At 55.2% G+C, this 12,921-nt stretch overlaps 1 protein-coding gene across 1 annotated transcript in view; it reads left to right on the top strand.

Annotated features, from left to right (window-relative positions):
• The first annotated feature begins 9,068 nt into the window (after positions 1–9,068).
• Positions 9,069–12,921, top strand: part of EHD4 (EH domain containing 4) — a 76,924-nt gene continuing 73,071 nt past the window's right edge. Inside the window, exon 1 of the mRNA XM_062205708.1 lies at positions 9,069–9,319. Within this exon, the coding sequence (XP_062061692.1) occupies positions 9,084–9,319 (236 nt within the window). The 5' untranslated portion in view covers positions 9,069–9,083. The remainder of the gene's footprint in view (positions 9,320–12,921) is intronic.

The following is a 12,921-nucleotide window of genomic DNA, read 5'->3' as shown; positions in this document are numbered from 1 at the left end:
GCCCCAGTGGGCTGGCCGCCCACGCAGCCATCCGGCCCTGCTCTCTGGCAAAGGGTGCAGCAGGCCGGCCTGGGCCATCTACCAAAAACTTACCAGAAAAGGAGACAGAAAAGAAGCCGACGAGGAGCCGTGTTGTTTTACACTCTTGGGGGTTTCCTTCAGCGCATCCTCGCAGGAACGTTGCTTCAAGCGCAGGGTGCTAAAGCCGAGCTGAGACCCGGGAAAGCAAGGGTGGAGCTTGTGTCCCCACCTCCCACCCCAAGCCTCCAGTGGTGGCCCAGGGAAAGTGCAGGAGGTCTGACAGGCACTCCGGTTTCTCCAGAAAAGCACTTTTTCAATTCTGAGTCCATTGTGCTCCTACGATTTTCCTGGGCAGTTATGTTCTCTGACTCAGGGTATCACAGGGAAGCACGTGCGGGGAGATCCAGGTGTAGCACCAGAGTCCCCCGGGCTCTGCCACATAGGTGACCAGCATCAGCGGCACTCAGAGCCCCAGGGCTGGTGGCTCACGTGGCCCTTCCCGGCAGCCACGGCTAGGCATGCGGCTCCAGTGAAACGCAAGGCAGAGCTCACAGACCAGGGCCCCAGGCTGCAGGCAGGGAGGGCTGGGAGAAGGAGCCAGGCGCCAGGTTGGGGGAGCCCAAGGGCTCTCTCAGCACCCTATCTCTGGTTTCTGGAAGGGACTATTTATATCTAAACGGGACCCCAGCTCTTGGAGAGCCCCTCAGACAGTGAAAGCAGGAGGCAGCAGCACAGAGGCCGAGGACAGCCCCGCGACAAAGGAGCTGCCGCTGGCCGCCGGTTTTCCAGGCCGTGCGCGAGGCAGCCGGCAGCGCCAGCAGGTCTCCCTTCCGGCTGGGGACTTGCAGAATTGTTCTTCCAGATGTCCCAGTTGCCAGTGAAGCCAGAAAGGCAGAACGGTACATGACCCTCTTGAGCTCGGCCAGCCATGTTTTGGGGTCACCAGGCCCCCTAAGCAGCCCTCCGCTTGTAGGGGGCTAACAGCGATGAGTCCGAAAGTTGGGCAAAATCGGCTTCCAACTACGTCCTGGCCGCTCTGGCTGGGGGCGGGGGACTGGCCACACCCACGCAAGGTCTGCACCCCTCTCCCCACCCACCCCAGCCCAGGTGGCTCCTGTTCTCACTGAAGTTGGAGGGGTGGTTTGTGGAGAGCTCGGGTGAATTGGCTTCCTGGAGCCACCCATCACTGGGCTTCTTCGGTCTCTGCCAGCTAGCGCTAACCTGGGTGTCACCTGTCCTGTGACTCCTGTCCAAGTGCAGCCGGCGGCCTCGGCCTTCATTTTACTTTCTAACAACACGAGCTCTCCTGCAATTACCCGAGAGAGAGCCCAGCAGCAGGAGCTGGGGCCCCTCAGTCACGCAAAGTGCAGCTTATAAAAGCAGTGGATCTTGGAGCCCAGAATAAAGCAGCCACGTGGGTAACTGTGGTCAACTCCTCTGCTTTCATTACCTGAAGCCGCCTCCCCGCGCCGGCTCCCATTCTCCCTCCTCCCCCAGGCTTCCCATGGCCACCTGCCGCCCCTCCCTCCTCTCCTGGCAGCTTCTGTGGTGAGACCACCTCTGTTTCCAAGATTTAGTGCCCTGGCCCATCCGGGTCCCTGCTGGGCCGAGCTCGGATGTTTTTCAGGAAACGTGGACTGGGAGGACGGGAAGGCACTCAGCACCCATGGAGCGTGTGCTTTGGGCCAAGAAGGCGCTCCTGCTGTGGCTGGGGGCGGCGGGGCGTGCAGAGAGCCTGGGACATGCTTGAGAGGCTACGTAGTGAGTGCAGCTGCTGAACTGGTGGAGTGTCCCCAGCTTGGCAGGGCGAGGGCTGCCACCTCCCCGTCCCCTGCCCCCTGCTCTCTGCTATCGGCCTGCTCAGACAGGAAAGGTAAAGGCCTGTGTCCCTCCATCTTGGTCCCCACCTTTCCTTCCCAAGGCAGCAGCCCACACAAAAGCCACTGCCATCCAGCCCAGCTACTCCATCTCATGGCCAATGTTTCCTGCCCCTACCTCCCCATGAGAACGCCCTGCCCAAGGTCACGGCGTACCAGCCGCCAGGTGCACAGAGCCAAAGGCCCCCAGCCCTTTCCCGGCCTTCTATTACTTGATTGTTCCCAACATTCAGCACTTCAGACCACTCCCTGCTTCCTGACCCCCTCCCTTCCCGTGGAAGCCTTGCCAGCCGCAGTGCAGTGTGGTTCAGCTTGCAAACACCCGCCGCCGGCCCACTGCATGCCAGTCACTGTGGCAGTGCTGATCCGGGGCTGCAGACTGCTCACAGGAGCCCACGTGGAGCCGGGGGAGCACCAGGGCCACACAGGAGGGCACCCAGCCCAGCCACACAGGGGAGGGCCTGCTTCTGCCCACACCTTCCTCCCGGATTTCTTCCACCACAGTGTGGGAGCCCTCCAGGCGCCTCCCCTCTGCTGCTCTAACTGCTGGTGTTCCTCGAGGTGCCTCAGTTCTCCCCTCTTCTCAATATTTTCTCCTGCGCGTCTCTACCCAGGACTTCAGCTACTACTTCCGTTTTGAATACTCTCAAACTCTTCTGTCCAAGGTCTATAGCTGAGAGCATTATTTTCTCAATATAACCTGAAGACCTAAAGTTACGATGGCTTAAACAAGCAGGAATGTACTTTTTTTTTTTTAAATCAGAGAAGTTCAGGCTTTTTTCAGCTGTCTTCTGCCTTGTAGTCCAGCATTGCTGCTGGAGCTCCACCCATCATGTCCACATTCCAGGTTAAACTTCTACCTTAAAAAGGAAGATAGCCCCTTCAGGTATCTTTTGTTGGGTAACAAAATACCTTAATGAGTAATGCACAAAACAGCCGTCATTGTACCGGGCCTGGACAATAGGGTTCAGGAGTTTGGAACAAGCACAGCAAGGACAGCTTTTTCCTTTGTGAGTTTGGGGCCTCGGCTCTGTCCCCTGTGCTGCCCAGGAGAGTGGAGGGGCTACGGCTAGAACAGCTGCGGTGGGCCGAAGGCACAACCCCCTGTGCCTCCTCGCTCCAGCCGTGGGTGGAGGAGCAGCTGCCCATGGCCTCTCCATCGTGGAGGGCCTGCGGTAGTTGGCCTTCCTCAGTGGCCCTCAGGGCTCCCGGAGCAAGCGGTACACTGCACGATGCAGGGCCCATTGAGCCTAGCCTCGGGCCTCACCCAGCTCCACTTCCGTGGCAGTCTGTTGGGGCCACAAGGCCACCCAGGGTCCAGGACAGAGGGCAACAACCCCTACCTCTGGATGGGAGGCCTTGCTTTTGCCTTTTTTTTTTTTTAATGATGTATTTATTTGAAAGAGTGATAGGGAGAGACAGAGACAGAAAGATCTTCGATCCGCTGGTTCTCTCCCCAATGGCCAGGGCTGGGCCAGGCCAAAGCCAAGAGCTTCATCCAGGTCTCTCACGTGGGTGCAGGGGCCCACTTGGCTATCTTCCACTGCTTTCCCAGGCATGTAGCAGGGAGCTGGATCGGAAGTGGAGCAGCTGGGACTGAACCAGCGCCCATATGGAATGCCGGGTAGCAGGTGGCAGCTTAACTTGCTGTGCTACAGTGCCGACCCTGCAGCCATGCTTTAAGCCCCAGCTTGCAACACTAAGTGCTGCCCCTCACCCACATCCTCTCAGCGAGGGTCATGTTTTAGGCTCTGTTATGGGCAGACTCCATTTCTGCTAACAAATCAGTTGCTGCTTAGGAGTTGCTTTCTCGTCTCTGAGAAATCGTGGCTTAACCACACTTATGTGAAACCAGACCACAGGCGGGGGTCCTAGGCCCCTCTGGGGCTCTCGGGGGCCCCACTACTCCTGACTCCCCGCTTTCCCACGTCTTGTGCGGTCCTTGGCCTCGTGCTCTGGGGTGGGCCCCCGAGCGCCAGCTGTCACACCGCATGCCAGGCCACAGGAAGGAAGGAGGAGAAGAGACAGAAGGAGACTTCAGCTGATGCAGCGCCAGCCAAACACGGCCTCGTGATGGCGCCAGCAAGGAGGCCGGGGAATGTCCGCCCTCACCGCGGGCGCGGGGTGCCCAGCTGCACACGGGGGCTCTGCCAGTGCAGGGGGCCGGCTCGGAAGCAGCGGGCAGTCTCACTGCCAGGACCCACTGCCATCTCAGCCGCGCGTCTGCTCCTGCCTGCTCATGGGTGCGGGGACCTGGTAAGTAGCCATGGAGGAGGGAGCCAGTGGCAGGGGGCTCCTGTAGGGCTGGATGTTTGGCGGAGCGGTTAGGATGAGCCACTTGGGGCACCTGCATCACCTTGGGAAGAAGCAGCCCTGGCACCGCTGTGGGAGACCCAGGTTGAGTTTCTGGCTCCTGGCTTCAGCCTGGATCAGGTCTGGTGCTTGCAGCCACGCGGGGACTGAACCAATGGATGGAAAAATCTCCTCTGTCTCTGTGTTTCAACTAAAATGAAAATAAATGAGTAGGTGTGTTAAACGAAAATAGCAAAGAACTTCCTCAACATGGGTAGCCGTTGGCTTGGCTGGTATCTGGAGCCAATCCGTGACATAATCTAGAATGAACCTTGTGACCAGCAAGTTATCAAGAGGAAAAAATCTTCCTTACAATAAAAATCCCCATACAGCGAAGAGACGCCCGAGTCTGCGTGCCCAGATACTTACTGTCAAGATTATTAAATGCATTGGGACTTGGGTCAGCTGGTGGCGTTCCCTGCAGTTCTGTCTGGGTTAGGAGCTACCCTGGAAAATGACTGGATTCGATGAAAAAGTGACTGAAATTCTATCAGCTGAGGCTGGGCCAGGCAGAAGCCCGGAGCCCAGGGCTCAGTAGGGGTCTCCCATGTGGGCAGCAGGGTGCCAACCACCTGAGCCATCGCTGCTGCCTCCCGGGGTGCACATTAGTAGGAAGCTGGAATCAGGAGTGGAGCCCGGGCTCAAGCCGCGTCCTGTGCGCTGCCAAATGCCCGCCCCTGACTTCTGTTCTTTTTTGTAAGGATCAAAGGCAATGCATTTTTTTCCTTCCTTAAAATCTTTTTCTGCTTACAAAAAAAGGATTATGTGTAAAACTTGAAAAATGCCAAAGCACATCAAGAGGAAGCTGAAGCTTCTCATAGCACTCAGGGACTGAGACTGTTACTATTCGCGGCTTTATCCTTCCCATCTTGTTCTTGGATACTTTACTTTTTTTAAAAAATGAAAGTACAAACATCTCTTACATTCACTTTTTTAAAAGTTGTGGTTAAGGGTGGCATTCAGCCTCGTGGTTGAGATGCCACGTCCCACAACAGAACACCTGCTTGGATACCCAGCGTCAACTCCCGTCTCCACCTTCCTGCCAAAGCAGCTGGGGATGGCGCAGGGACTTGGGTCTCTTCCTGCCTCCCACGTGGGAGACCCAGATGGAGTTCCCAAATCCCAGCTCTGGCTGGAGAGTGAGCCAGGGGGTGGGAGCTGTCTCTGTATCTGTCTGCCTCTCTCTTTCCATGTCTCTCTGCCTCTCAGATTAAAAAAGAAAATTAACCGTGGTTACAAAAGTGTACATACAGCTCAGCCATGTTAAGCTTGTTCACAACGGTGTGCGGCAGATCTCCATAACTTTCTCGTTTTGCAAAACTGAAACTGCACCAGTAGGCCAACAGCGCCCTACTTCCTCCTCCCTGCAGTTCCTCGTAATTCCCTCTCTGCTTTCTGTTTCTTCCAGTTTTACTGCCGCAGAGACTTTGTATGGCTGAAATCATGCAGGAGTCATCATTTTATGACTGCTTGATTTCACTTAGCACGACGTCCCCAGAGTTCGCCCATGCTGTAGCGTGTGCCAGGCTCCTTCCTTTCCAAGCTGGATACCCACAGCTAACATTTTGCTCCTATCTGGCATTAGATTGTCCATACCCATCGCTAACGTTTTGGTCATCCGTTTCCCCGGGGGTGGATGTTCAAACACTTCCTTTGTGACCCTGCTTTCCATTCTGTTGGATATTTGCTCAGAAGTGGAATTACTGGATCATATGGTAATTCTACTTTTAATTTTTTGAGGAATCACGATTCTATTTACCTTAGCAATTGCATATACATTCACTCTTGTAATCTAGTCTTTTTCTGCTTAAAAATATGTTCTGAACATTTTTTCGCAGGTTATTCATATTCTCAGATGACAATTTTTGGTGACTATGTAGGAATCCATCATTTGCTTAACTAATCCTCCACAAGGAGACATCTGGTTAAGTTTTCCGTGGTTATAAATGATGTGCTGATAAATAACATTAGATAGAGCTTTAACATTTATTATTTTTTCAGAATGAAATTCCTGAGTCAGTGGGGCTGGCACTGTGATGCAGCAGGTTAAAGCCCCAGTCAGCAGTGCCAGCATCCCATATGAGTGCCAGTTCAAGTCCCAGCTGTTCCACTTCTGATCCAGCTCCCTGCTAATGTGCCTGAGAAAGCAGCAGAAGATGGCCCAAGTCCTTGGCCCCTGCACCCACGTGGGAGACCCGGAAGAAGCTCCTGGCTCCTGGCTTCAGATCGGCTCAGTTCCTTCTTCTTTTTTTTTTTTTTTTTGACAGGCAGAGTGGATAGTGAGAGAGAGAGAGACAGAGAGAAAGGTCTTCCTTTTTGCCGTTGGTTCACCCTCCAATGGCCGCTGCGGTCAGCGCATCTTGCTGATCCGAAGCCAGGAGCCAGGTGCTTCTCCTGGTCTCCCATGTGGTGCAGGGCCATCCTCCACTGCCTTCCTGGGCCATAGCAGAGAGCTGGCCTGGAAGAGGGGCAACCAGGATAGAATCCGGTGCCCCAACCGGGACTAGAACCCGATGTGCCGGCACCGCAAGGCAGAGGATTAGCCTGTTAAGCCACGGCGCCGGCCAATATTTTTTAATGTATTTATTATTTATGACCCTCAATATCTTTTGCAAATTTCTTTACCTTTATTATAGGTTTGCTTGGTTTTTATATAATTGCTTTAAAAATATACTTGATTTTTGTTTAGCACAGTCTTAGGTTCACAGTAAAATGGGCACACATTAGAGTCCCCATCTATACTCTTCTTCCCCCCTCCACGCAGGCCCTCCCCAGTACAGCATCCCACACCAGCTGTAGGCTTGTTGCAGCTGATGAGCCTACCCTACAGAGACACATCATGATCACCCAAAGCCCACAGCTCCCATTCAGGTTCACGGCTGGTGGTGTACATCCTACTGGTTTGGACAAAGGACATGTGTCCATCATGACGTCATTAGACAGTGTCGGTTCACTACCGTACAAATCCTGTCCTCTGCTCGTTCATCACTTCCTCTCCTCAAACACTGGGCGACTGCTGGTCTTTTTTTTTTTTTTTTCGTTGCTTCCACAGTTCTGCCTTTCCCAGAACCACATGAAGCTGAAATCCCACGGCGTGTTCCCTCTCACGTTGACTTCTTTCACTTAGCAATGTGCATGTAAAGCTCCTCTGGATCCTGTCTTTAGTGCGGACAATCTCCTGTTGCCTGGGTATGCCACAACTTGCAGATCCATTCACCTACTGGAGGGCACCTTGGTTGCTTCCAAGGTTGGGCAGTTCTGCGTGAAGCTGCTATCCACACCCACGTGCAGGTTTTTGTGTAGATGTGAATTTTCAGTTCATTCAGTAAGTGCTGAGGAAAGAGCTCACCGTTTGGTGAGAGTATATTTATGTAGGGTTTGCTTTATCTGTGTTTTTAAAAACACTTAGAAACTTTCTGCTTTTTTGTTGTCCAATCCATTGGCCTTTTCTTCCATAATTCTCGTCTTTGGCATTGAGTAGAAAGGCTTTTCCTGCCCCAGGTTTTATAAATCTTCTCGTGTATCTTCTATAGTTCTCTGGTTTCATTTTATTTTTACATTTCCATCTTTGTTCTGACATCAGACAAATGTGTAACTTCATTTCCCCTTCCCTCGTTACACACAGCTCTCTCTGAAAATCTGACCCACAAAATAACTCCACAGGCGTTCTCTTGTAAAAGGAACTCTCCTCCTTGTAACCGGGAGGGGAGAGGACTCATTGCATTTAAAGCCACACAACCATGCATTTACGCGGCCAGCATTCAAATTCAGCTCTTTTGATGCCACGCCCTGAACTCTTGCCTACAGAGGTGACACTCAGTGTCCGGACCACGGACAGCAGCACTGGCGACACCCGGGCTTGTTAAAAATGCAGCCTTCCCTGCCGGTCTCTCCTCTGCAGGCCCGGCATGAGCACCAGGGCTCTGCACTGTGCCAGCACCCCAGGTGGCCCGGAACACACCTGAGACACGTCTAATGCAACTGGGAAATATTCTAAAGCTAGCCCATCGCAGGCCGCGGCCGAACTCTCTCCCGTATCCCTGACCATACATGCGTTTAGTCTGGAGAAGGGACAGGCGGTGACGAAGCTCCCCTGAGTGTCAACAGGTGGGAACTCGGCTGTGACGACGGGAATACGGATGTCAGGAGGCTGATGACCAAACTTTCAGTTCTACCGAAAACCAAGTAGAGAAAAGCCAGGCGAAAGGGCTGACCCAGAAGTGAGTGGAGGCGGCGTGGAGAAGGGGTTTTGTCACTTATGTCCGCGACTCCAGCTCTCCACGCCACCCGTTCCCTGGGAAAAGGAACCTGTCTGTCCGCTTTCTCAAGTTTTCCTCCCTAGCATCGCCGTCCATAGGCAGGGAGTGAGTAAACGTTCCGGGAGGCTGGTTCTTGCCAGCCCAGATTTGCCCGGAAGCCGACGCCACCTGGCCAGAGAGGGCGCCCGGGTGACCACAGCAGGGCCCCGGGGAGCCTGGGCCACGCCGCCCCGCCGGGACACACCCGCTCCGCGCCCAGCCTTCCAGAAGCACTCCGTCATCAATAATTCATTAAGAGCCTCCTCCCCATTGGCTGACACCGCCCCCTCTCGCCGGCAGAGGCCCAATAAGGAAGGACCCGAGAGAGCCCTCCTGAATAGTGAACGAGCGCCCGTGACGTGGCGGCCAGGGGTTGGCTGCAGCCGCGCGAGGCGGGACCGGGCACGGGCGGCGGCGAGCGGGGCAGCAGTGCCCGCCGGGGAGGGTCGAGCCCGGAGCGGGGTCGGAGCGCGGAGCGCGGAGCGCGGAGCGGCGAGCGGCGAGCGGCGAGCGGCGAGCGGCGAGCGGCGCCAGGATGTTCAGCTGGATGGGGCGGCAGGCGGGCGGGCGCGAGCGCACGGGCGGCGCGGACGCCGTGCAGACGGTGACCGGCGGCCTGCGCTCGCTCTACCTGCGCAAGGTGCTGCCGCTGGAGGAGGCGTACCGCTTCCACGAGTTCCACTCGCCGGCGCTGGAGGACGCCGACTTCGAGAACAAGCCCATGATCCTGCTGGTGGGCCAGTACAGCACGGGCAAGACCACCTTCATCAGGTACCCCCGGCGCCTGGGCGGGTCCTCCCCACGTTTGCGCCTGCGATCCCCGCAGCCTCCCGTCTTCCTCCACGACGCGCGGCGCGGCTTCCCCTCCAGTTTCGACGTGGCCTTCGGGCCCCCTCCGAGGCCGGGCAGGGGTCCCTGAACCCTGCGCCCTCGGAGCCCCGCTCGCCGCTGAGCGCGTGAATGGCAGCCGTGGAGGGCATTGGCCGTGCCGCTTCCCTCGGGGTCCTGACCTGCGCGCCGGGGAAGGGCCAGGAGGCCGCCGGGGGTCCGCCGGGGGTCCGCCGTGGCTCAGCCTGGCCGAGCCCGGTGCTGGGGGTTCCTGTGCGCTGCGGCGCTCCAGCCCGCGGACCAGGGAGTGTCGCGTTACCGTTTGTTAGTTTCCGTCTCTTAGGTGGGTCCTTCCCTCCTCCCTCGCCCTTGACAACTGAAAATATTTGTCCTGCTCGCCGGGTCTCTGGGCATGCCCCGTGCTTCCAATCGGAGGGCGTCCTCCGAAAATGACTTCGGAGGAGCAGGAACTTGCGGGGAGGCAGGCTGCTGGATTGCCAAAGCAGTCCGCAGTGCAGGCCCCCTTTTCTTTCGGGGGAGGAGACCGGCTTTTCTGGGTTACAATTAAAACAAAGTGATCATTTACGAGCTTGTGAGCCAGGGCTTGGCAACTGTAGCAGCGCCTCCCGCGTGGATGTTCAACAGGTGTTAAGAAGACTGCGTCTATATTTGGATACATGCCATTTCTGTTAAGTAGCGACCTCTTTTTCCCCACTCCAGTGACCTAAATAGTTCCTGCAGATCGAGAGTTGGCACTACAGGAAATATGTGAACGCCAGGCCTCAGATATGCGGTGAATGAGCCCAGCAAAGCAAGGGCACTGTGTATTCAGAAGTAGTCCTAGACGGGAGACTGCAGAACTTTTAAATTGCTTTATTTGGTGTTTATTTCAGACACCAAAAATAGTATTACATATATCACCCCAGGTGCTCAGGATGAACCGTAGATGTGTTAAGGTAGCTGGCACTTTGAAAGATGACAAATAGACGGTGTTTCCGGTCTCAGTATTACTGACCAATTGCTAAGAACTTGGGGTGAGCAAGTATTGTGACCTGGTGGTGTAGGAAGGGTCATAGCACTGTTGCAATGTAGTGGTGGCATGTTCACATTTCCGCCGGCATTTCTTCCTGTCTGTGACACGAGGGCCTTGCTGTGCCCCTGTATAATTAGGGACCAACCTGGAGAGAATGGGACCCTCTCTCTGCTCCCATAGCCTGGATAACAACCAGTCCTGAGTAGGAGAACTCAACTCACAGCCACAGGAATCAGTCTTTTTTTCCCTCCAGATCACTATTTCCTATATTCCCCTCTCTCTCACTGTAGGGGAGGCTTTGTGGAAGAGCTAAGCCTGGTTTGCCAGAAGGGTGCTGAGACTTGATGCTGGTCCCCGCGTCCACTGGGGCCATGAGTAATCCGGGGGTGGGGGTGGGGATCATCCTAGCAGGAACTTGCTTGTTCTGGAGGCCTCCCTGGAGCTAAGTGGCTTTGTGCTAGGCACGAGGTGAACCTGTGAGGTTAGAAGAAAATGAGTGTGATGGGAGGCTTGGGGAAGCCCCGGGAGACCTGGATTTCAAAGAGGAGCTAGGAGGAAGTCAAAGCCCCAGATGGAGAGCAGTTCCCCAGGAGACTGCCGCCCTTGGGATGCTGGGCAGAAGGGCTGGGCCAGGACGCTCCCCATGCCTTAGCCCAATCCTGCCAAGTACTGGGTGTTTGTGTCCAGCCACTGAACACGGGAAGCTCAGACTTCGCTATGGGGGGACTGATCTATCTAGTCACAGATCCTTTTTAACTTTTATTTATTTGCTTGTTTGAAAGGCAGAGAGACAGAAAGAGACAGAGATCTCACACCTGCTGGTTCACTCCTCATATGCCCACAGGAGCCAGTCCTGGGCCAGGTCAAAGCCAGGAGCTGAGAACTCAGTCTGGGTTTCCCATGTGAGTGGTAGGGCCCAAGTACATGAGCCGTCACCTGCTGCACGTTAGCAGGAAGCAGGAATTATGAGTGGAGCTGGGACTTGAACCCAGCACTCTGATACGGGATGTGGGCATCCCATGTAGTGTCTTAACCACTGCGCCAGAAGCCTGCCCCAGTGGTCATAGATGCCTATCCACTGGGCTTCCTGTACTTCCCAGGAGGTGGTGTCACGAATCTGCTGACATGGGGGGACCTTCTGTCCTCATCGGAAAGCCTCTGGCAGAGCGCTTGGCATGCACGCCACCCCGCTAATAGAACTGTGTTCCTCCCTCCTTTCACCCCGTGGCTCGGAGGAACCAGGAGCTCCACCAACACACAGGGCTGGGACGTTCGTCACAAGCTAAGCAGTTAAGCGTGCAGCTGACTGGAATGAGAAGGTCTCCGAGGGGCAGAATGAAAAGCCTGTTTGCTGAGAAAATATGTTCACTCCTGTGTGGACGGCCTCCACAAGGGGCCCGAGAGCGAGGACGAGGGTGGCTTCGAAGTGGGAGCCGGTGACTTTGCTGCAGCTCCCAAACAGGCCCTGAAGCCAGCTCAGCTGTGTTGAAGATCTGTGTTCTAGTCTCTGTCCTAACAGCAGACACCTGATGAACCCATCGTCTCACTGATCCGTCTTTTCTTTGTAGGCTTGTTTATTTGACAGGCAGAGCAACAGAGAGAGGGGGACACACACACACACACAGCACGCTTTCCTCCACTGGTTCATTCCCACATGGCTACAACAGCCAGACCAAAGCTAGGAGCTGAGAATTCCATCCAAGTCTCCCACTTGGGTGGTAGGGTCCCAAGCACTTGGACCATCTTCTACTGCTTTCCCAAGCACATTAGCGGGAAGCTGGATCGGAAGTGGAGCAGTCAGAACTTGAACCTGTGCTCTGATATGGGATGCTGGTGTTGTAAGGGACAGCCTAGCCTGCCGCCTCATCATCGCCTGTGGGCCCCATCACTGACAGTCTGTTGTCTCAGAAGACAGGGTGTGATGGTAGGAACCACTGGCTGCTCCATCTCGCTGGCCTGGAGGAACTGGCCTGAGAAGGAGCAGAGAGCGGCACTGCGGAAAGTGGCTGCATCGTTTAGACTGCACCAGCTAAGGAAGGCTGGGCGCTGGGCTCGGCCAGGCTCGTGCCCAGACATGAGGGAAACAGACGGCAGGTTCCTCCAGAAAATTCCAGGGCCCAGGTGCTGTGAAGGAAGGGTGCGAGGCCCCCGGAAGTCAGTGCCCAATGCACAGGGCAACTTCCTGCTTTTAAGTGCTCCACTTCTCTGTCTTCCTCCTATTCCCTGTCCCCTTCCCCCAGAACACGTTTTCCAATGAGGAGAAAAGGGGCAAGTCACCCAGGAAACTGTGTAAGCTTCAAAGGGCAGGGACCGGGAAATTAGCAAGTATGGAAGTAAAAGATTGAGAAGAAAGAAAGAAAACTATTTTTTAAAAGATTTTATTTATTTATATATTTATTTGAGAGGTAGAGTTACAGAGAGAGAGAGACAGAGAGAGAAGTCTTCTATCCACTGGTTCATTCCCCAAATGGCCACAATGGCCGGAGCTGGGCTGATCCAAAGCCAGGAGCCA

This window comes from Lepus europaeus, chromosome 11, assembly GCF_033115175.1.
Source record: "Lepus europaeus isolate LE1 chromosome 11, mLepTim1.pri, whole genome shotgun sequence".
NCBI classification, from domain to species: Eukaryota; Metazoa; Chordata; class Mammalia; order Lagomorpha; family Leporidae; genus Lepus; species Lepus europaeus.
This window is presented reverse-complemented; position numbering and strand designations above follow the sequence as displayed.